General features: G+C 34.0%; 4 protein-coding genes across 4 annotated transcripts; all 4 read left to right on the forward strand.

Moving 5' to 3' along the window:
- Window positions 1-5: 5 nt before the first annotated feature.
- LOC145214425 (uncharacterized) lies at window positions 6-3808 on the forward strand. Its single transcript, XM_080082951.1, has 6 exons — window positions 6-1175; window positions 1347-1466; window positions 1746-1802; window positions 2096-2191; window positions 2577-2738; window positions 2967-3808. The coding sequence occupies exons 1-6, from the start codon at window positions 1098-1100 to the stop codon at window positions 3009-3011; spliced, it is 558 nt and encodes a 185-aa protein (XP_079939077.1). The 5' UTR covers window positions 6-1097; the 3' UTR covers window positions 3012-3808.
- Window positions 3809-4307: 499 nt separating this feature from the next.
- On the forward strand, window positions 4308-6145 carry LOC145212183 (uncharacterized). Its single transcript, XM_080080224.1, has 4 exons — window positions 4308-5137; window positions 5349-5469; window positions 5704-5760; window positions 6087-6145. The coding sequence occupies exons 1-4, from the start codon at window positions 5060-5062 to the stop codon at window positions 6143-6145; spliced, it is 315 nt and encodes a 104-aa protein (XP_079936350.1). The 5' UTR covers window positions 4308-5059.
- LOC145214424 (uncharacterized) lies at window positions 6121-14492 on the forward strand. Its single transcript, XM_080082949.1, has 9 exons — window positions 6121-6493; window positions 7334-7436; window positions 7634-7753; window positions 8144-8200; window positions 8656-8844; window positions 9148-9306; window positions 11824-11948; window positions 12483-12632; window positions 13358-14492. Exons 1-9 carry the CDS (start codon window positions 6432-6434, stop codon window positions 13461-13463), a joined length of 1071 nt encoding a protein of 356 aa, XP_079939075.1. The 5' UTR covers window positions 6121-6431; the 3' UTR covers window positions 13464-14492.
- Window positions 14493-17027: 2535 nt separating this feature from the next.
- LOC145212184 (putative acyl-CoA dehydrogenase 6) lies at window positions 17028-23392 on the forward strand. Its single transcript, XM_080080225.1, has 11 exons — window positions 17028-17089; window positions 17208-17325; window positions 17783-17903; window positions 19717-19846; window positions 20197-20303; window positions 20528-20607; window positions 21241-21387; window positions 21596-21710; window positions 22333-22488; window positions 22792-22942; window positions 23284-23392. Exons 1-11 carry the CDS (start codon window positions 17028-17030, stop codon window positions 23390-23392), a joined length of 1296 nt encoding a protein of 431 aa, XP_079936351.1.
- Window positions 23393-25202: the final 1810 nt, after the last annotated feature.

Raw genomic sequence — 25202 nt, forward strand, 5'->3', positions numbered from 1 at the left:
TGATAAACTCCTTTTTGTGTATAGGACAATTTGCAAGCAGAAACGATGAACAAAAGTTTAAAGAGACATGATATACAGCAAATTGCATTTAAAAAAACAGAAACATAAGAATTGCTTTGTAGACCAGCATTTTGTTGTCATAGCCTTGGTCGCATTATTAGTTGGCTTGCTGTGTAATTAGCCTACTTGTATTTTCATGTAACAAAATTAGCACTTTACAGGGCTTTGGCATCACAGTTGTTGGTAAACACAGCCTTAAGCAATTCTTACTTCGGTGTTTAATATAGTGAAGTTGGTAGATTGTTCGTTGACTGTGTTTAAATTATGTTATCTGTAATCAAAAGTTCGTTGTGTTGCAGATAACTGATAAAATCTTTATTAAACACAAATGTTGGCACGCAAAGCCACTACCTCTGTCACGAAACAAAGCATTGTCATGAGGTTGGACAATGTACACCCCAGCTTTAGCATGCATGAGATAACATTTGCATTATGAAAAATCGAATTAAGAAATCGCTTATGGCATGCCAGTGTTTCGTTGAGCAGTGGTTAAACTTGTAAAACATTAAACAGCAAGGGCTAAACGAATGTCTGTTCGTTTAGTAATGTCAGTCACGAATTTTCTGCCATGTGAGTGATGCTTGTCACGAATTCACAGAAATAGCCGCATTGTTATGTTGGATGCGATTTGAATAGCATTTGCTGAGCTCAATGCTGAAACTGAACTTGTCCGCGCCAAACCCTTTAAATTTGTAATTAGGAGAAATAGTTTTTATTTCTTTTTGGTTGAGGTTAGACGCAGAAAACAGTGGAATAAAAAATGTTTTGCACTGTAACTGTAGATACGCCGAATAGCTTAATTGTAGCCAAAGAACTGTAGATACGCCGAATAGCTTAATTGTAGCCAAATCTAGAGTCAAGTTTTATTAGTGCTAGTTTTAGTTAAGCAAGTATTTAAGACTTAAAGTCCTAAAATATTTCGTTTGTAACATATTCAGTAGTTAAAAAATAATGGACTACATAGCACTTAGACATGTGTTAATTTGCAAATGTTCCAGTAAGTCGTAATAATTGTAAACTTGTTGAAACGTTTGAAAATGGAAACCCACAAACTCCTGAAAAATGAAGATTCAGATGAAAGAAGAAGTCTTCAGTTTGCATTCAGATGGATCGGGGTAATTACATAAATATTGCACAATTGCTCGCAACAACAGTAAATTTGCTAAGTTTATTCTTATCAAATAAATTTTGTTTGTAAACTTGAAATATTTAATGTGTCGGGTGTTTGTCATGACTGCATATATTACTTGCTAGACCCATAAAACATTACATTTTCTGTGTTTTAGATTTCTCAGATCGTGCTGGCAGGATTCATCATAGCATTAGCCATTGCTCTGATTATTGCCAGAAACACTACTTACTATTTTTTACTGAACCTTGGTTCAGGAATTTGGTGCAGTTTTTTTGTATGTGTTTCTTTCTGAAAGTCTAATTTGTTTAATAATAAGAAAAGTTGCCTTAGGTACAAAAAACTCAGGGTATTTTGTATGACTTTGATTTTGTGTTTGTACATAAAATTGTAAAAAAATATTTAAATTCTGGTTAAACTCCAGAGCTTTCAAACAGAGATATGGTAAAAGTAATTAAAATTCACATTTTAAAGTAAAAAAAACAGAACAGTATTTGTTGAAGTTCAAAGCAAAATTAGAAAAAAAAATATAACTTTTTTTTTATTATTTTTTCAGATTTTTCCACCAGCAATTCTTTCCTTGATAGCATCCCAAAAAATAACGCCGTGCTTGGTGTGTAAAACAGAGTTGATTCCAAAATACCAGAGAAAGTTTTTGTGAATAAAATACTGTGCTCTTTGCTGTAAATCCCTGTAAAATATGCAAATAATGTATATTAACATTAACTTGCATACGATCACTTCAAAACGCATAGTTTTAGTTACGATTATAATTATGGTAATCTGCGAAACTCAATAATTATGTTCAACTATATTGCAACATGCATCAATATTTACATTTTAACATGATGAAAAAACAAAAATTAAAATATACTTTGCTTTTAATGCCTCTGACTTTATTTTTAGTTAATTTGGGCTTTTACCACCTCCATGCTGTCAGTATTATTTATGCTCATTGCCTTTGCATTGTCAGTGGCAGATGGAATTCAATGCTTCCTTTGGGTAAGTAGTCAGGGTCCTTTAATAAACTTCCTACAGTCACCGCTTGATGACCTTGCATCATCTTTTTGGCATAGAGATTTCATGATTCAAGCAACATTTGCTAACTTGTATTCCAGTTTACTTATTTTTGGTAAAAGTACAAAAATCACAGTAGTTTGGTTGACCCAAGCCCCCAAATTGTAATTTTTAAGTGTTTTTGTCATCATAATAAATGATTTCATCATTGTGGTGTGTTAATAGCTATGGCAACTGCTTGACTATTCAGCAATATTAAATGAGTTTGCTTGCTTTTTGATGGAGGACATCAAGATAGTAAAGTAGACATTCAGCATGCAAGTAAAATTAAACTCCCTTTCTCTTTGTAATTGTGAGTGTTATTTTACAGTATCGCGAAGGAGAAGCAGTTTTGGACATTGCAATTTGTTGCTTCATTGTGCCTCAAGTTTTCATGGCCCTCCACCTGATCAAAACATATGGGAAGTTAATTTGTTGCAGTAAAAATAATGTGCGAACATCTGATATGTGTGAAGCCTTTGACTGCTTGGAAGTAAGTAATAATAGCAAGGTATATTGAATTTAAAACTTATGTTTTAAGGAAATCATCATAAAATGTGTAGCATAAAATTTACTTTTGGAAAATCAAGGTAGAAAACATAACCAGGAAACACAGGACTAAGTCACAAGACTTAGTGGTTTTATTTACTGGCAGTGTTAAATTATTTTCCAAATAGGTAAAACTGTTAATTTTGTAAGAAGTTATCACTTTCTGTTTTAGGGTTTTTACATCTATCCATACAGTGGAATGGTAAAAAAAATTTAGAAGCAAAACTATGCATAGATGATTTGGTCTGTATATATGAGGATACTAGTAGTTTTGTAGAACATGAGCTTGGGGTTTTTACCGAAAGTTGGTAAAATACCACAGTTTGCTTTTTAAAACTTTTACTGTTGTCAGTTTAAGAACTTTTTGTAACTTTTGTCAATTCATTGTTTTCGACAAGTATCATCAAGTAACTGCTCTCATTTTGCTTGTTTTTATGTTTATCACATTTTATGATGTGTGCACTTATTTCAAAGTTCTCCTAGTAGTTGTTACATTCTTTTCTCTAAAAATACAAACCTAGTGGCGAAAAAAGTATCAAAATATTTTTTCTGTTATTGGACTTGTAACATTTGTATGAATTCTGTTGAAAAACTATTTTGGTTATTTGCATAAAATTGGGTTGGATATCTAAATAACCAGAATCATTTAAACATGTAAGGTCATTTTCAGCATTCTTTTGTTTGATTTTTTTAAATGTGTATTTACTCAAATTTTTGCCAGTGTACAGCTACTAAACTGGTAATTTTCCTGTTTCGTGCAAAAATTCCGACAGTGTGCAGTATTTATTCTTTTATTTCAAGTGCAGTAAACTTGCAGCAGTGATCTATAGAAGTAACAAGATGTGACTACATTCAGTTTCTTTGTAAAGATGTTTCGATCATCATCTTGGTGTTTGCATAAAAGCAGTCTAAGTACTGGATCAAACCTCTTGTTTGTTTTTACAATTGCAGCAAGAAACAATACTTTGATCGAACAATATAATAAAGCAAAAAGTACAAAAATTTTAAATTGATTTTTTTGATTTCAAACAAAATTAAAATGAAAGACATATTTGCTGGCATGGTTGCAATTAATTAATCAGTTAGGACGTTTGCCTGTTGGTAAAAGTTGTGGGATGTGATGTTTTGCAAGTGTTAAAGATGGAAGGCAACCAGTGACTAAAGTCATCAGGCATATTTTAATTACATTTCATTTTGTTATATATTGTACCATTGCCATCACTACAGAATGAAATGTATGCAAGCAAAAGAAAAAAATACTGAGATGTGAAATTGCTACTTAACCAGGATGTGGTTTCAGTTGTTCATGCCCAAGGCAATATACAGGTTGTTGAGCTGGTTTAGGGCTTTAAGGACCGTTTTTAATGAAACAATAATCAATACAGCATGGCCATTGGTAAGTAGCAGTTTAAGTTATAAGAAGTAATTAAACGTCTTTATCCCAAACAAATCTGCCAGATACCTTGTGTTTTAGAATACAAAGTAATACAGAGGTTTTAACAATTATTTCTGACATCATCACTGTAGGTTGTGTATTTAGCATGAACCAGGATTTATGTCTGCATTAAAGAGAAATGTAATGTCAGATGACGTGCAGTGAAATATTTCTAGCCTGTAACAGATTTATTCATTTCGAAATTATTTTTATTGCTGTAATGCATTTAACATGGGTTCTATTGGAATTTTGCAGCAAGTTAATTATTGTAATTCCGACTTGCAGAAAGCTTAAACAAGAAACTTAAAAACTTAAAAATAGAGGATTACAAATTGCCAAAATGTGGTGGTTCAGGTGCAAGAAAAAAGCTTCAGTTTCAATTCAAAAGCTCAAACTGAGCTTGACTGCACCAAACCAATAAATGTGTGATTAAGAGAAATAAATGTTTTGTAGTGTAGACATGCCGAATAGCTTAGTTTTAAAGAATAGCACTGGGCCTTGACACTATTTGTACAAAATAGAGATATTTTGATGTTTTGTATCTTTAGCTTTGACAGATAAGACCCTGCTGATTTTAGTTTCAAAAAGTTGTTTAAATAAGTTTTACGTTGACCAAGGTTATGGGTAACTACGTCTGATGCGAATTTCTCTTTAAAGAATAAACAATACATGTTTGCTTTGATTGTCTCAGTGGTGGGTGATATTTAGATTGTAACATATTCATGTTTTGAAAAAATACATCTTATTGTACTGCATGACACAAAACAAGTGTTAATTTACAAATATTCCAGTAAGTCGTTATAGTTGTAAACTTGTTAAAACGTTTAAAAATGGAGACCTACAAACTGCTGAAAAATGAAGATTTAGATGAAAAAAGAAGTCTTCAGTTTGCATTCAGATGGATTGGGGTAATTAAGAAAATATCACACAGTTATTCGCAACAACATTAAATATACCAAGTTAATTGCGTTGATCAAGTACATTTTTTTGTAAACTTAAAACAATTAATGCATGTGTCAATTTTGCCATGGCACATCTTCTAGACTAGTTTGGGTATTTTTACATGACATCATATGTTACTTGCTAGACCCATAAAACATTTCATTTTATGTGTTTCAGATTTCTCAGATCGTGCTGTCAGGATTCATCATAGGACTAACCATTGCTTTGATTGTTGCCAGAAACAGTAGTTACCATTTTTTACTGAACCTTGGTTCTGGAATTTGGTGCAGTTTTTTTTGTATGTTGGGTTAGGTCCGATTTGTTTGATAAGAAGAAAGTTGCTTTAAGAACAAAATTTTGCATGTCTTTATTTTTATGTTTGTTAACAAAAATAAATAAATTATATATTAAAATTATTGTTAAACTCCAAGCTCATTTTTGCCCAGAGCTAATAAACAGAAGAGGTATGGTAAAATTAATTAAAATCCCTGTTTAAATAGAATAACAAAAAATATTTTTGTTAATTTTTCAGATTTTTCCACCAGCAATTCTTTCCCTGATTGCATCCAAAAAAATAACGCCATGTATGGTATGTAAATACTAAACCCAAAATAAAAAAGTTTTAGTGAGAAGAATACCATGCTTTTTTGCTGTTATTCTTGTCAATATATTACATAGTTAAAGCAAGTAACCTGCAAAAATTGTATAAGCAAAATAAACTCATCTGAAATAAACTTGCTTGAAATCACTTTAAAACACAAAGTTTCAATTACAATTCTGATTACAGAAGTGTGTGCAACTCAATGCTTCCTTTTGTTATATTGCAACATACATCAATATTTACATTTTGAAACGATAAAGAAATTGAATTAAAATATATAATGTGCTTTTAATAATTATACCTTTTCATTTTAGTTAAGTTGGGCTTTTATCACCTCCTTGCTGTCAGTATATTTTATGCTCATTTACCATAATATCAAATACCAAAGTATTTGTTTTCATTTTTCTGTTTCATTGTCTACAGTACAGACTATACCACTGCTTTGCCAATAAAAAAAATACAGATTTTCAAAATGTATATGGATTAAGAAGGGCAAATTAGAATGCACACATATATTTACGCCTATACAGCTGATTTGTTACAAGTCACACCCAAATCCAGTTTTTTTTTTTTCAGTTTACTTTAAACAAAGACGAATTTCAGTATTGGTATTTTTTTGTTGCACATATACTAAAACCTGTGCGAGTGGTTTGCAAAATATGTCAAGTTTCTACATGGATATTCCTAAATGGGAACTTTCCAATACAACATTGGTGCGAAGGTAATGAGACAGACTGAGTACTTACCCACAGGTCTTTAAGCATTTGTGGCCAATATTGCCATTTTGAATTATCAAAATGCACAACTTTTCTTATCAAAACTAGCCCAACAAGTGCTATCCCAAAGTAAATTAAAAACTCCAAAGTAAGTTTTGACGCTGGCAACGTGGTGTTAAAAAAACCGAAGTAAATTTTGTAAAACATGAAATCGTGCTGGAAAAGATTGGACCTTTCAATGATCCATGGACTTGATGCTTGATTAGGATGTGGTTTCGTTTGTTCATGCCTAAGGCAATATACATGTTACTGAACAGGTTAAGCCTTAAGGACTGTTCTGAAGGCAGCGAATGTATTGATTCTATGTTAGTAGGTTAGTGGTAGCAGTGCAAAGTTTTAGGTAATTATATTTTGCATAATAAAGTCTGGTTTGTAACACTCATGTGTTTTTAAAATACATATTATTGTACAGTAAAGCATACAAACTGGAGTAGCTCTGCAAATTTACCATATATTGGCGGAAGGTCTTTGTTGTTTTAACTTGTTTAAGAAAGCAAAAATGATATTTAATTTTATGTTAGAGTATATATGACTATCCATATCCTCAGTACACAGGATTGTAAAAAACTTTTTTTTAATTAGAAGCGAAACTATGCACTAAATAATTTAAACAGTTTATATGAGGGTATTTTTGCAAAAAAAGTTAATCTTCTTTGTTCATGTACAGTCTGACAAAGTGTTCCCAGTAGACATTATTATTTTTTATCTGTGATCAATAACAAATGAATATCTTCACAAAATTTTTTATTGTCATGTTGAGATTATGCTGTGACATGTTTTCACAGCAACTCGGGCAATCAGAAATTAACAATGAATAACTTAGTTGACAAAAATGTTACAAATTGTGAGAAGCAGAAAGACTTGAAATACATTCTTCATTCTATTGGGGTAAGTGTATGAAAGACCATTTCTACCAAACATTTAATTTTTTATTCAGTTTTTTGTTTCAATACGAGGCAAAATCAGTGAAGTAAAGCATATTGCATGACGCTTTTTTTTCTTTTTTATAAACACACCCAAAAAGTTTGGACAAGAAAAGCACTACATTCAAAATTTCTTTTTTTTGTAAATATTATTGTTTTCAGATAGCACTTCTGGTTCTTAGTGTTGTCGCTATTTTATTGGGTTATGCAGCTGCAGTAATCATTGATGAAACTTGGTCGTGGGCTGTAATTTCCAATTCACCTGTTTGGGGAAGTGTAGCTGTAAGTTGGTTTGTTAGTTTCTTAATTCTAAAAAAGCATATTAAGACATTTTTCTGTGGCTAATACAAGGTCTAATATATCTAACTAAACCTTTTAAATATACCTTTTAGAGTAACTGTCAAATACTTGAATTTTGTTTGAAATATGGAACAGGTTTGCTATGCATTGTAAACTTATAACAATTTGCATTGCACTTGCCGCTCTAGGCATGAAATCTGCACTTGCTGCTCTAGGCATGAAATCTTACAAATAATCTTTACTTTAGTCATAACAATGTGGAAACTGTGACCAATTTCTACATAAGTATACAGTTAGTTTCAAAAAACCAGGATTAAGTTTAGACAATCATAGTTTATTTTTGTCAAAAACAGTTTGTATTATATCATGCAGAGTTTGGTTGCAGGAATAATGCTTATCATGCTTTCAAGATTTTTGAAACGATCTTTGGTGAGTTAATATATTTTGTCAGTTGTCATGTTTTGACTTTTTTTCTCACTATTTTTATTTTGTTAATGATTTTTGTGTTGTTGGCTTTGCTTAATACACAGTTGAAAACACAGTCTTACATAAAAGTCAGTTTCCACCCTTGGGTTTTCTGAACCCCTATGTGTCTGTTGAATAGTTTCAGGGGGGCATGTAATAGAGGTCTTAAATGGGATTTTAAACGCAAAAGGTTTGTGTGAATTTTGTATCGAGGTCTGTTGCCCGCAAAATCACTGATATAGATCCTTTAAACATGGCAAATTAGATAATGATGCAATTTTTGAAAAGTTTGTACTGCTGATAAAGAAGCAAAAACGCCTGACATAAAAATGTTTTGCGGTTCTGTAGAGTTTATGTTACACAAGTTTTTAATAACACAGTAGAAGCTTTTTTTAATCACACTTCATTCTACTTTTCAGATGATTTGGACAATGATTATTTGCCTTATTTCGGCTTGGTTTGTTGTTTTTGTATTGGTGGTCACACTAGTTGAAATTAGAAATCAAATTTATGATTTCTTACCCATCCCAGAACAAGCTGAAGGATATATACTTAAAGAAGGATATTACTTGAACCGAGAAGATATGGCAAGGATGCAATCATTGGTGGTAGGTTTGGTTTGTCATTAGCTTAAGGATCATTTGTTATTTGATATTTTTCTTGCATTGCTTCTTAATATTTGTAAAGGTCAGAACTCAAAAACTGTCCAAATATTACACATACTGGATTTGCTAATAATTTCGGAGTTCAATGTAATTTTGTTTTTTTTGTATTCTTTATTAGTCAAAAAACATTATTTAATTTTGTTTATGTGAGTATAATAAAATGGGCAAATTAAACAATCTATATGAATAGTGGAGGTATGATAAATTTGTTTTTTACTTGATGATGATTTTCGATCTTATTTAAAGCTTACTGCCATGGCCCTGAACGTTTGCATTGTTGGAATACTTATACCAATGTTGGTTATCACCATTTATGCTGCTGTGACGCTTGGAAAGATTTGCAAATCAGAAAAAAATGACATTAACAAGCTTGATGCGTTTCCCAAATGTTGTTATCATTGCCAGGTAACAAAACTGAGAATTGGTCGTTAAAGAAAGGAATTGTTTTTATTTAAGCCGTCATATACCGCAAATTTACAGTGTGTCTGAGTTGCTTAGTACTGGCTTCGTGGGAACTTGATTGATAAAATATTGTAGTTCTTTGATCAACCAATTAAAAATAGAACAACAGAATAACAGCTGTGCACCTACTTCATTTAAAGCAGTGCTCTTCAACCTTTTTAGTGACACGGAACCCCTAAGGTGTTTTGTCAAACTTTGCCGAACCCCCCATAAAATTATTTTGAATGAATGTAACTGAAGTAGGCTACATAAAAAAAACACGAACATTTTTACGTCCTACACCCTAAGCACATAACAAATGTTGACTTTACTTAAATTAAACGATATAGTGAAACGCATTGTCATGTTATTATGGGTCCCCTTCCCTGAAGGGGACACATATTGTTTTTGTCCGTATTTTTTTTTCGTCTAACGCGGATTTGTTCCCACGTTTTGGTCAAGAAAGAATGGTTTAAACTTTTTCAAATTTACACACATTACAGATATTGGTCTAAAGATGGTCCATGTAAATTTTGACCCCGTTTGATCCCTCGGTGTACCCACAGCCCCCCAAAACGTGAAATTTTTGATGCAGATTTGTTCCCACGTTTTGGACAAGAAAGAATGGTTCAGACTTTTTCAAATTTACACACGTTATAGTTATTGGTCTAAAGATGGTCCATTTGAATATTGACCCCGTTTGATCCCTCGGTTCACCCACAGCCCTCCAAAACGTGAAATTTTCAAAACGACTATACTTGCTAAAGCAGATAATTCTGGAGTTTCATACTTTTTTGATTGGTACATTGCAGCGTATTTTAAAGTATTTGTAAGTTGAAGTTGTATATATCCATTTTCACCCCCTTACCCCCAAATATTTGTTTGTTTGTTCACATATTAATAAGATCAGAAATACAAACTTAACCTGCTGAAATTTTAAACAGCTATGGATTGGGTACTCCTTATTGGCTGTTAAAAATTTTATTGCAATCGGCTCAGTAATAGTAAAAATATGTTTTTACATGCTGTCTTTTGTCAAATTTGTGCTCGCTCTGTGCACAGCTGACGAAATGGGAGTGATTGACGATAGTCGCGCATGGAAAAAATGCCTCTGCTTCACGCATAAACGCAGTCGTCACTTGACCATTTTCTCACTGGTTGGAATTAAGATGTTACGATGTTAGTGATATTGAGCTGTAAACGTTAACGCTGCGGGGTCACGGCAGGGACAGGCGATGTGTATGACGTCATAACCCTATTTGCCTGTTGCTCAGTGCACAGCTGACGCAATGGCAGTGACTGACGATAGTGGCGCATGGAAAAAATGCCTCTGCTTCACGCATGAACGCAGTCGTCACTTGACCATTTCTCATTGGTATTAAGATGTTACGATTTTAGTTATATTGCGCTGTAAACGTTAATCTAGGTCAACTTATTCATGTTTCGAAACGCAGAGCGACAACGCCTCACTATTTGTTACACCTGTGTAACGTGACTTATCAAACTGAAAGCGTTAATAAAATTGTTTCAGAACAGGTTTTGGACATAAAAAGCCATGTGTGGGGACCCATTAGATTATGCTTGCAGAAACAATTATGGTATAAAGTGCCAGGAAAAAGATAGGGACGCAATGAAATGTAGGTGCCAAATATATGTCCATTATAAAAATAATAAATCGATATGTGATACATCGTTAAATATGATGTAGTATATATAAACTGGCAATATATAGGAAAACCACTATTCTAGTTTTGTATGTTAGCAGGACATGAATATGCAAATTTATGGCTCAGGTCAGTTTGTGCAGCTACATCAAAAACAGCGATGCTTAGTACCGAGTACTCGGGTTCTTGATCAGCTTGGTCCATCCCTAAAATTCAACATACCTTCTAAAACCCAGCAAAACACAAAAAAGTTCAAGATATTGGGGTTGTAGCAAATAGAATTATTCAGCAGTAGTAAAACATGGCACTCTACCATCGATAGAAATATATTTTTTGCTGCTATCTGTTTCTTTGAAATAACAAAACAAAAATAACAAAACAAATAAATGTTTTACAAATTCACACAATAAACAAAAATTTCATGGATACCCCTCCGTGGAGGGGACACATATTGTTTTCGATGATTTTTTTGTCTTACACTAATTTGTTCCAAACATTCGGTCACGAAAAAGTGCTTTAAACGACATTCAAATTCACACACCTGTTATTTAGTCATCCAAAGTTTGACCCCGAATGACCTAGCAGTTCACAGGCCCCAAAAACATAATATTTTAAGACAGCTTAACTCACTAAAGTACACAATCCAGTTTTAAGTAGAAATTTTCATCCCACATCAATTGCATGAAGCATACGTATATTTCACAACAACAAAATGTTTATATGTTCTGGAATTCATTTAGTTTGTTTTGTAACTCAGCCTTATAAATGCTTTCTTGTACTAAGTAGTTTGTACAACGTTTGTGTTCTGTTTTTATAGATACTATATATAGGCACGCAAGCTGAGCTTCCGTTTGCTGCCTTCTGTCTCAGTAAACTGTTGCGACACAAAAACAGTGATGTAGATATTAATCATTTGCAGTCTCTGGACCCTGACTTTTACAGGTAACTGAAAAATAGTTTTTGTCTTTACTTGATTTTAGTGAAATCGTCCAATTGCATAATCAATTTTCTAAGCTTTTGTATGCAACACAAGTTTTCGGCAAATTGCGATTGTTTGAATTGCAATCTCTATTCAATCATCAAATGGATAATGCAATTAACTGTTATTGTCTGTACCATTAAATGCAATGTTCTAACTGATCCAAAGAGAAAATGGTATTGCCTTCCTTAGACAAAAATTGGAAAGGCATAAAATTATACTGATTTTAATGGTGAAAATAACGGCCCAAATAGACGTTAAAAGCGACATGCTTTATTGTTCAAACGTTTCGGCAAATGCTCATGCCATCATCAGTGATATCAATTGTTTCTTGTTTATACTGATTTTGTTTCTTATTTATTGAGTTGCTTTTTAACCGAAATTAAAGTTTTGTTTCTAAACTTTCTTTTACAAAATAATTTTCGAATGGTTATTCATGTGAAAGTGTTGGTATAAGCTGTTGTTTTTATTTTTGCTTAACAATTTCCTTTCCATAGAAATCTGATGTTTTTGCGATCGTACGAGGGAGACGTTGCCAACCTTGACCTGGACTTTACTGTCGTGGATGACCGATTTGGTAAAACTTCTGTTACTGAACTTATTCCAAACGGGCGAAATATTTCTGTAACCAATGACAACAGAGTGAGGTAAGAAAAACATTATCTCTCAAAAGTGCTTAGGTCAGCAGTTTCCAAAATTAGTTTTCACAATAACTTTGTGTGGCTTATTGCATTGCAAATGTTCCAGAATTCTATTTTGTTGCAACTAATTCTCTAATTGTAGCTTATCGGAAGTTTGGCAAATATTATTTTCAATTGCAGATGTAGTCAAAAAAATACGAGGAAACTTAGGCTACTATTACCAATTTTATCAGTACGTACTATGATCTGTGGAAAATTCAACCATGTGTTTTGATCATAGTACACCAGGCCTAATAAAGAATACCAAACCAGTCGGGCACCAAGCATTCCCATAGGTCAAGGCTTAGGCTAGAAAAACCTAACCTGTGGTGGGATTCAAACCCGTGACAAGTCTTCCGGGATTCACTTTGCCAAGTAAACTACACAGGCTCCGTGTTGAACCTGTCAAATCACAAGCGCTGTTGTCTGCCTCCTATGCTGCACATGTCAGCTTTGTAGTAGGGGATCACCAGATTATTTTAAATTATCTAATGCTTTATGAAATAATTGGTACTGTGCAATGTCATTAACCTGTTTACTTGGCAATGGAAAAAAACATTATTTAGGCTAGTCTGTCAAGAATGATCAAACTTGATTGACATTGTTTAACCGTTCAACCCAATAATGAATTTTAAGGCAGTTTTGGTTTATCACTAGATTGGATTGCAAAGCTAAATGATTCTATATTTCAGAACCTGGGCGCCAACCCACATCAAGCACGCTGGAAGTTGCCCAATGCCAGGCTTGGACAAACTGTTTAGTAACAAATCTGTAGGGTTCCGTGGCAGTCTTTGTTGAAGTATGCCAATGTTTCGATGTCCCATCCTTCATCAGCGCAATGACATAAATTACAAACACAAGTTGTTTTCAAGAAAAGGGCGGTGAAACACACACAAAAAAGGGGACTAAAAGTCAAGTTCTATCTTCTTTTGGCAAACCTGCAGGTACATACATTATCCCTTATGTGCGCCATGGTCTGCATAGTTTCAGGATTTCTCTTGTGATTACTGTGCTTTTCATCTGTACATAATGTGCTGTAATGTGTTTTTTTCTGAGCTTTTGAATAAGTCAGAAGCCAAACGATTTAGCTTTCAGAATTTCACTAAAATGAATTCTAAGGCCCAAAAATTAACAAAAGGTGATTTGGAATATTGCTAAAATGAAACCGAAAAATCACCTTTTAGCCTCTCTTGATCATTTCTTTCTAGTTTTTGTCCAGGCGTTATATACTAACTTTAGTATTTAGCAATTATTTTCTTTCACTTGAAGGACTAACCATGTAGCTGTGTACGGCACTGTGCATTATATTAGGAGTGTCAGCCCTGGGGGAAAATTAGCTAAACATCCCTTAATAAGTATTTTTTGAACATTTTCTCCAAGTAATCCACTGCTTGTTGTAATTGCTTGCACTTATACAAAATATCAATTATTAGCTGTGAGGTTATGTTTACCATGTTTTATAATTGAAAGTTAATATTCTAAACAAAGAAGTCAATTCACAGTGGCAAAACTTGACCTGTCTTCCTGTTTTCAAAAAAATTTGTTTTTTTTAAATCTTGAAAACTCGTTTTACCTTTATGATGTGTGCACTTATTTTCAAGTTCAAACAGAGATTGTTCCTGTCTTTGCAAAACTACTCGCTTTATGCATCATTAGTGCTCGTTTCACATAACTGCAGTGTTTGTTACTTTGTTTTACTCATAAAAGAAAGTGTACAAGAATGACTTTTAAATACTCTGTTAAGGCAAAAGTGGGATATTTTAGACTTGTTTGTAATTTGTTCTGCACATTTTGGTCCAACAATGATTTTTGTTGTTGTTGGAAATTTTTTTTGCTATTCTTGAACGGAAGAGGGAGTCATATTTTTGTATTTATTAATTCATTTTTCTTGGTTATAGCTCCCTGAAACGATATAAAACGTAAAAAATCCCGGAGAAAACAGAAAAAGATCAGTCAGCTTTTTGAGTCAGCAGATAAACTGTTGTAATTAACGGTTCATGCGGTTTCAGTTGTAAATGCCTTGGGCGCTGTTAATTCCGAACCGGTAAACGCAAGGTTGCAAAAAATGAAAAATTGATTTTAATAACAACACAATTTATAAATTCCTTATAGCGACTGAAATTCATAAAAAAAAACACAAACCCTTTCACAATTTTCACAGCGTCATGATGTTACAAAAGAAATAGTTCGAACTAAAAAAAGTTCAACTAAGGGAAATTCCCTATTTATCTCTATTTTTTTTGTTTTCGATTTTATTGTTAAGCCCCATTGCAGTGAGATGCTTTATATGCTGACAAAGATTTGACCGTTGTACTAAATAAAATAAGAAAAAGTCTTCAGCAAGCAGGTATAGGTATTCTGAAACAAACTGCAGATTTCTATTTGGTTCGTGACAAAACTTAATCAACAATAATCACGTGACAAAAAGCTGTTTTGCAAGTTGCCATTGTTTCTGGGGATAAATGAAAATTTTTCTCTGAAAAATGGCGAAAAAAGGCCGACCGTAAAGAAACCTTGAAAGCGGAAAATTGTGAAGCGCATTTTGCGTTCTCTAGGAGTAGAGGAGACCGAGGATGGTCCGGGTTATCCATGCAGGTACTTGGTAATGTTTAATTGGCAAAGCAACCAACATCACAAAAATGGAAAAAAAGTTCGACGAATTACCGTTACTTTTCCTAACCTTTTTCCCACGTAATTACAAAAACTCGATTTAGGCGTGTCGACCACAATAAAAAAAAACAGTCATGGCCGTGGCAGGAAAAGTTGAGATTGCTGAAAGTTGAGAGGGGTGTTTATGTTAGATTAGACTACATTTTGCAGGTCGTTATAAAAAGTATTTGCGACGTTAGACATTGATCTTTTTAGTTGAAGGAACAAATATAATTTTTGCTTAAAGTTTTATTACTTTGAAAACAACATATTTTCTACGAATACATTTATGCCATAATATACTTTTCCTGCTCATAAATGTGCACGTGGCCATGTACTGCATCACGATCCATTTGTGGAAATACGTTTTGTTGTGTGTCAAATTTATTATTTCTTTTAAATGCATAAGTTACTGAATGTCAAACAGAATGTTATTATCTAATAGCTTCTGATCTAAATCACTTACTGAGATTACGTTTATTTAAACCTCAGAGACTGAATCTCAATTTGACACTAGGCCTTTACTACTGCATCAAAACACTGTTGTAAATTTAGACGTATCGACAAAGTTATAGCGGCTGGACTGCTGCAATTTCCAGATAGTTTAAAGCAGTGGTTCCTAACCTTTCGTGGACCGTGACCACCAAAAAGTAACTTTTGGGCTTCGTGCCCCCCTCAAGTAACTCTGTAGGACCTGTGGCCCCCTTACAATCTAAATGACAATCTCGTGTTGAAATTTGGTACTAATTTCGGCTTTAAAGAGGTCCAATAGCGCAAACAAGAATCTGTAATTGTAAAAAACCTCACTATAGACAAATAGTATGTGAAATATTCGATGAAATTATGGAATAATGTTAAAAAGAAAATGGCTTTTAGTGGGTGTTTCTGGTGAATCTACACCTGCCCCCCCCCCCCCCCCCCCCCTGGGGGGCCATGGGCCCTGGTTTGGAACCACTGGTTTAAAGGATACCAAATGGGGACAAATTTAATTTAACATGCTTTGGGAATTTATTAGGCAAAATTGCTTAAATGATGTACGCTTGTTATTGTTTTAAACAAACTTGGGGATAAATTTTAGGTCAAAGGAAGTAAATAATAGAAAAACGTTTTATAGTCTGTAAAACTGTGTAACTGTGAAGAAATTTAAAATCTCCCACGTTTCCAAAACAAGATTTACACCAAAACTGACGAAAAATGCACGAGTCAGTCAGAATTCAACAAAAAAGGCGTTATTTGCAGTATATATGTAGTTGAACTTGATACGCCTTTGCCAGGCTACGCTCCAGTGACAGTGAGACCGCCGGCTCGCAACGTACGTGCTGAAATTTTCTCTTTTATTTGAGAGTTCTGAATAGATACCAGTTGCTATCCAGTCTGTATTCAGTCAGACACTTGTGATTGCGCTTGTTTCTTACAAACGGTGGAAATCGAAACGCTTGGAAAAGAAGCTGTTGCGCACTAAAATGAATCTGTGTTTGCTACCTTGCTGGTTTAAGAGAACTGATGCTGTTTGTTAAAAATTTCGACAGGGAAATTTTTGCGACTCTTGCCAAGACGTTTTGGAAAGTCTAAATTCCCCGTACATGGGTAAGTTTTCATTTTATCTCAAGCGTAAAAAGATCAGGATCTAACTAATATTGTAGCTAGGGATAACAGCTACCTAATCTCACTTCCAGTTGTTGAGTTCTTGTTCAGTGTTGCCCAGTCAACTCGATGTTAAAAACCAGACCAATTGGATGGGAGAAACGCCACACTGGCAATACTGAGCCGATTGTGTAATTGACATCTTATCTTACAGTTTTGGTTGAGTATACAGTAGCAGTATTTTATAGCCTTCAAGAACATTGTTCAATCATTATCGGCGGATATTTAATTCAATTTGAATTTTACTAGAAAACCTGCACAAACTCAAAACTGTCGATCGGTCCAAACAACGATTGGATCATGGGAATTAGCGGAGGAAAGTACCTTTACTTGGGATCACGAGCAAATGAGGAACTCCTTAAACAAGGTTTGAAAGTATTTTACAAAACAATAAGATATTTTGTGGAAGGTTAATTAATATCTAATGGAAAAAACATTCAAACCATGCAATTATGTAATCGATTCTTCATGATACACAATCAACGTATTATGCAAATTCAATTTATTCCAGTCTGTTCTTGTTTGGACAACAGAAATAAATGAATACCCAATCCACTTTTAAATAGTTAGACAATTTGCCTACTTTATGGGTCAGATTGCATATTCTAGAATAGACAGTTGGAATAAAATGTGTTAAGTAAGTTGGTGGTTGTAGATTGACTATTTTAGAGAAGTTTTCTGTGGCCCTGCTTGCATTTGTATTTCTGCTGTTGTTTACTAATAAAATTACTATATCTAGAAGTAGGAGGTGTCGAAGAACAACTTGTCTTGCAGATTCTGTTACTAGTTAAAACTTTTCACACCATTATTTTTTTAATTTCCAGATAATTGAAAATGATATCAACCCGTTTGTTGACCAATGGGAGGACGATAATATTTTTCCTGCACACACAGTTTTTAAAACATTAGGAAAAGCTGGGTTTCTTGGAGTTTCGAAACCAAAAGGTCAGTTGCTGTATGTACGAACACACTGGTAATAGACCCACAAAAACATAAAACTTGTTGAAAATTGTTTGATTGCTTTTTTTGTGGTAATGGACAAACACTTTTAACACTTATTTTTGCCTGTTATCAAACTGTACTATTTTTTTTTTAAAACGGATTTACGCAATTGAAGTATTTTGCCGAAAATAAAATAAAATTATTATGAATCTCCCTTCAAAGTGGGCTAATAGACACAGACTAATATGCTTGTGTCGGTCCAATTATAAAAAACAACATGTAGTTGCAGCAAGTCAGTAATTAAATTCAAGGTCAAAAGCGTACCATCTGTGGTTGTTTTTCCCAAACGAACCAACTTTTTCAAGTTTAAAACCCGCACACTTGAGCGCTCGAAATCAGCCAAGCACGAAACCAGACAAAGAAAATTTTGACCACGCGTGTTTCGCATAGTAGCGGCAGTGGCGTAGAGTACGGGGTTCCGCGCACCTTGATCTACGGCCTTAATCTTTGTATAACATCTTATTGGAATCTTTGCTCTGTCTTTTAAGTTATGTCGGTTTTTGTCAGGTCATTGGCCGAACAACATAAATTTAAACGCAACAATTGTAGTTGTTTTAAAACAAACAGCATTTTATTGCAACATAACATGAATAACATGAATATAATGTTCGTATTATTTGACGCAAAACCTCCTAAAAAAACAAAAAAATCTAAAAAAAAATTTGTTGTTGTTAAATCTCGAAAAAAAACTAAACAATTATAAGATGCTTGTAGCCACTTGTATACGTTTTTTGCGCAGATCTGTATTAACAATTCCAAATCCGTGTTTAATGTCCATTTACAAAGCACTGTAACGGTCTAAACTTGTTACCTAAGTTTGGTTGACTACAATGCAAAACAGCCTGTATTTGAAACATAAATCGCTTTAATTTTATTTCCCGCAGTAACAAATTACTTGAAACTAAATTGTCGTTCAAAATGCTGATTCGACAAATCGTCATTTCAGTGCTTGCATATGTTCTCAAAGACGAACAGCAAACGTTCTAACCGCAAAAAATGTATTACGTGACTTTTTGCAAAACAATGTGGGAGAAACAATAGGCCAAAACACGTTTTACTTGTGTATGTAAGGTATCGGTATTTGTTCCCATACCGCACATGGTATATATATCGGCGCTGATCACAAGTCGCAACCCCGGTATTTTGTAAAAGTCTACGCCTACCGGTTAATTGGTTATTTATCACAACCATTCGTCCACCACAAAATAGGTATGTAGCTTGTGCCTCGCATTGGGCCTATTTAACGTTAAGATAGCCATGATTATGAAAGTCTGAAATGGTGTAAAGTTGAAAAATTTAGCTGCTGATTTCTAAATATAGCATTGTGGTTTCATATTTGTAATACGGATAAAAGTCCATTTAAGATGTGATGTATTTGTATAAGTGAAAGAAAATGTCTCACACTATCATATTGTTGTACTCTCCAACCGCTCCATATAGGTTGTCTCAGCTACTTGTATGTAGAAACTAATAAAGCGTTTTACTCACAATGCGCCAACCTCCCTTTCTCGTGAGCCCATTCACTTAATGGCTTGTAATGACGGTGTGGCTCCAGCGCGTTTAGCTCTCATCCACCAATTGTGCCATCCAATTTTATGCTCTCCAAAACGTTTCAACGTTGCGCAACTATTTTCGACTTGGTGATTGTTTTAGTGATATTGTGTCGCTATGTATTCTTTCACTAAGCGAAATACACTTAATTTGACACAAATCAACCGATTTCATATTTTCCTCTTAGTGTTTTTTTTTCGCGCAGAATACGGAGGACTTGGGTTGGATTACAGTTACAGCGTTGTCGTGTGCGAGGAAATGGGTAACATTCGATGTGGGGGGGTTGTAATGGCGTTTGGGGCCCAGACCGACATAGCCACACCTGCACTTGCCAGGTATTTATGTGAGAAACAAAAAACATTGCCGATGTAATGCGGTGAGATTTGGCATACTGGAACTCTAAAATTTTCAATCTGATTCTTCTATCCTACAATTGTTTTTTTAACTTAATTTCAGAAGTTTAGGGTGTAAATAAAATTGTTAGTTGATAAACAAAATGATAAATGCCTAATTGTATTTTTTAAGGCCAGAAACTAAAAAAATAAGTGCACAAAACTTTGATACTATTGCATGTACCGAATTATAGGCTTTGTTCTGTTTCCTAGGGGAGCATTTTTGTTTATTTTGTTTTAGCAAATTGTAGTCCATTTAAACAGAAATCGTCTGTAAAATATTTTATGTACAGATTTGGAAGTCACGAACTAAAGAAGCGGTTCTTGCAGCCCTCAATATCAGGAGATATGGTTGCATGTCTTGGTGTCAGTGAGAGTGGTTCGGGATCTGACGTGGCAAGTAGGTCGTTGGTCATTTTTTTTTCAGGTTCAACTTTTCTAGAGCACATAGTCCATAAAAAAAAACTCTCCAATATTATTGGCTCGCTTCGCAATCAACGATGTAGTAGAATAAGTAGATGATATGAGCCATGAAGTTTTTACATTAATGTGACAATGAAATAACAAATGACCACTAAGAGTTAAGTGATAGCATCGTTCCGATAAATGTATTTATTCTTTTAGGTATTCGAACCACTGCGATATCTGATGGTGATGACCTCATATTGAACGGAGAAAAGATGTGGGTTACCAACGGATTGCAGGTGATTTCTTTGTAATAGGGTGTTGTTTGAAGACAGATTTCGCAATTGTTCAAAAAATAAACCTAAGTTTCTATTAAAACAGTGGTTTTCAAACAAGAAACAAACTAGCCAGTTATTTGTAAAAACATAACGTTTCGACAATCAAATTTGGTATTTTCAATAAAAAAATGTTTTAAAGTGGTTTTTAAGCATTTTTTTAACCGGCGACTTTTTTAGCCACCCCTTTTCATGGCCCTTAAAAAAATTCACCGTAATTTTATCGTGTTTGTCACAAACTGGACTCAAATTTGTCTTAGGCAAAAAAATGACAGAAAAGGCAAGAAATAAGTAACCCTTGTATATATATATAGTATAAGATAGTTAGCTTACGACTATAAGACTTCGCGACTCTATTAAATTCGCAAACAAAAGTGTATAGAGTTTTATTACAACTTATACTCCCAAACGTACATTGCATATCGAATTACACCAAAGTTTACAACGCGTCTATCATCTATCCACCAATTGTGTCCTGACGTTTGTACGTTGTGCTGCTATTTCCGACTTAGTGAATATTTTAATTATCGCAATTGTGATGCCACGATTTTTCAACTCAAACTTAACTCAAATCAACTAAAGCAATATTTTCTTCAGGCTGACTGGATGTGTTGCCTTGCTATAACAGATGACGGTCCTGTATATAGCAACAAATCGCTAATCTGCGTTCCCATGGATACCCCAGGGGTCAAAAGGGCAAAAAAGATTGATACAATTGGAATGAACTGTTCTGATAATGCCCAGGTACTAACTTGTATTATTTGTGGTTGTTGTGTGGCGCAAAAATTCAAAAAGTCAGTCATGCAGTGATTCACTCATGCGGTGACAGTTGTTCCTCGGTATTTTTGCTTCTTGCAGGCCTTTGTCACCACCCAATATCTATAAACATGTTCATCATTTAACTGAAACGAATTTTTGTTCTGTTGTTACAAATGGTCAGATTTTTCTTCAGATTTTCTTTGAAGATGTCCGTGTACCAAAGTCTTTTGTAATTGGTGAAATGGGGAAAGGATTTACTTATCAAATGTTGCAGTTTCAAGATGATAGATTATTTATAGTAGCTACAGGTGAGTGCCGATCTCGTTGTCCATTGTTAACAATTCACTTCAAAGTGTCAAAGTACGTCGAAACAAAAAATGACACTTAGGTGGAGAGCCCTATCCCGGTTGTGTACAAGCTGTACAGTAATGTTATCTTTACCACAATGCGTTTGTTTTTAACAAAAGCTACAAAGTACTTTTCATATTTTGTTGTAAGCATTGTAATTAGAAAAAAAATAACTTTTTGACTACAAACGTTGTTGTGTTAAAAAAGTTTTTTTTTTAATTAATGATATCATAGGCCATTGGTTCTCAACTCGTTTCGGCCCATGGACCACCGGCCCAATAAAACTAATATCATGGCCCATTTCATTTTTGAGCAAGATTGAAGTACGCATAAGAAACAACCATTTGGGCTTGAAACACAATTTTTTAAAACCGATTTGATTTTCAAGAAGTGAGATACATTAATTAACAGCTAACATTTTTAAACTGTTTCAATATATAATATGCAATTATCTCTAGTTTATTAACAAATTTGGTGGACGTCCTGAGGACCACCCAAAACGTTGTAATGGACAACTAGTGGTCCATGGACCACCAGTTGAGAACTACTGGCATAGACTGTTAGAAAATAATATTGTTTAAGTTTTGAAACCGCTTGAAACTGCGATTTCCGAAACCATAGCGCATACGAGGGAGCGGAAAAAGTTCGAAAACTACGACAACCAGGCCGTTCATTTCCGTCTTGCTGAGCTTCAGACTGAAATCGAGGCTTTACGTTCGCTGCTTTGTAGAACAACAGGTAATAAAACTTATCCATAAACAACTCCCTGATGGTCACAAAGTTTTTTTATAACTTAGAACTTCAACAAGTCGTACAATACTGTTGTGCAAATGCTTTGCATTTACTTATAGTCCATAAAAACCAACCGTTTTAAACAGTTTTGTGGTGGGTAGCGTGAAGAAGCATGTGTTTCGTTTTGCAGTCGCAAGCATTTAACATGTTATCGAAAAACATATTTAATTGTTTTCCTAATCTTTGAGTTTCAAATTGTTTGCTGTTTGTCAATGTAGTTAAAAGAACACTTACTTACTTTTGTTCTAGGTCTCTATGTCAAGGGCCATGACGTAACAAGCCTGGTCTCAATGTGTAAGGTGAAAGCCGGAAGATTCGTGAGGGAAGTTTTTGACGCTTGTTTGCAATATTGGAGTGGAATGGGATGCATCGAAGAAACTGTTATATTAAGATACATGAGGTGTGGAAACTTACTGGATGTGTTGGCAACCTTCCAGCGTTAGATAGGTCTTCTTAGTTGAAGGAACTAATATAGTTTTTGCCTAAAGTTTAGAGTATTCTTATTCTATTTTTTAATTTTATTCATTTTCTCCGATTAAGAATAAGCGAAAATAAATTTGTCTTGCCTAAAAAATGTAAACGTGGCGATCACGATCCATTTGTACAAATACGTGTTTGTTGTTGTTGCGTTAAAATTCTCTATGCTTTCAAACACTTTGGTTACAGAATGTTACTCAAGCACAAGTTTCTTTGAAGTGTTTTTTAATTCGGTTCAATATAAATCGTATAAAATCTTTTCAGGGACTACCGTGTTGTTTCCATCGGAGGGGGAGCTGACGAAGTGATGTTGTCTATTATATCTAAATACATGGGAACTTTTCCTGGGCACAACCGAAAAAAGAAGCACTGAACCCGTTTTTGTGGTTTTCGAGTATTTTAAATCTTTTTTTGCTTTCTTTGATTCTTTTATGCAACGTTACATATATGATGTTGTAATAATTATTGCACAAAACGATTAAATTGTTTAAAATCTTTCTCATTGGTGAGGATATTGGCGCTGTCTCCCTGGGTTGAAAGTTTAGATGTTTTTAAAAAGATTTTTTAATACATGTGTTTACTAAATTATCGTATTTATGTACATGTGTTTATTTAATACATGTATAATATATTATATAGCTGCAGCATGTGACATAATAATTCTTCGCTGAAAAAAGCCCACTTAAATTTAACTATTTATTCCACTAGTTGACGCATGCTAGATTTCAGATCAGGGTCGTCTTATTATTCAAAACGTTTTCAGGGGACTTAATTTACACACACGTACACGAGCACAACATGACTTTTCTGTATTCACATTTCGTACAAAAACTTAATTGTTTGTACAGCTTAATGTTATTTGAGATATATGTTGCACTTTTTCTCAGGCCTATTTCTCACAAGTGGTATCCGATGTGAGCAAAGGTCATGCCATAATAAAGATATTTGCTTTACCGGTTTGACAACAATAGGTCACCGTGCTTATTATCGGTTCCACTGCCAGGTTTTCTGGTCGCAGCAAAAAAAATTGTTTATGTTAGTTTGTGGAATGGAAAGTCTATTGTGCATGTAGATCCAATTAACAAACCAAACGATGCCACGAAGTAATGCAAAAAAGACCAAAAGATACGACATCAGTCTCTCTTTCTTCACTGCGATTCCGTAAATCTACCCGTTCCCTCATGGGATGTTTGCATCAAAAAGTTGCAAATGCAAAATAAATGTATTGACTTTCGGCAGGACTACAAAATAATTAAAAAGGAATTAGAAAAAAGTTCCATTCATTCAATTGTTGCTCAGGGAATTACTGGTGTAGACAGATAATAAAAGTTATTTTTATTTCTGCTACATGCCATCCTACAAAACTGAGTGGTATATTTCACAATGGTTTTTATCATTGCAATTGTGATGTCACAAACACCACCACTTTGTGATTGTGATGTCATACTTCAAGTGCAGACGAATTGCGTGCGAGTATCCAATCATCAGTGACTTATCACAGGTATTTTCCAGCTTAATCTGAATTCCTACCCGCACATTTCTTGCAATTTTTGTACAGCTATTTTGTGTTGTTCAGTATGGTTCTTTGCATGTTGTGTACCACCTGAGAATTTTTTAATTGAAACTGTTTATTTTTAGAATGTTACAGTATAGATAAAGGCAAAGATGTAATGTAGTTATACAAGCACTTTGATTAGTTAATGTTTGATGTATTTTTCTAACTAAACCTTGCTGTTGTTTTTATACTTTTCTAACTTTTTTTGCACAAACAATAAATATATAAACTGTTCACATTTTGAAATCTTTTAACTTTTACATTCAAGAAGAGATGTTTGGCCAAGGTTTGTTTTTTAAGAGTTATATTATGCTGATTAAATGTTAATTTTTCTTCTTGTAATAAGTGTATTCTTTCTAAATGACAGTTTTATATTCACTGGTTTTACTTAGTACAACTCCGATAGGGTTTTATGCAATAAATATTGGGTGTTTGGGTCATATTAGGTTGAATATGTAGAGTATGTCTACCTTATGCGATTTTCCTTCTTTCAAACAGCACCAACATTACAACAGTATCACATAAAGGTCCAAACAATTGATCACATCATAATGCTCCACTCACTAAAGAGTAGATAATAAAAAAAAAGAAGATTTGGTGAAATGAACTATTATTGGACATGAACAAG

The sequence above is a fragment of the Phallusia mammillata genome, chromosome 2 (assembly GCF_965637545.1).
Source record: "Phallusia mammillata chromosome 2, kaPhaMamm4.hap1.1, whole genome shotgun sequence".
In the NCBI taxonomy this organism is placed as follows: Eukaryota; Metazoa; Chordata; class Ascidiacea; order Phlebobranchia; family Ascidiidae; genus Phallusia; species Phallusia mammillata.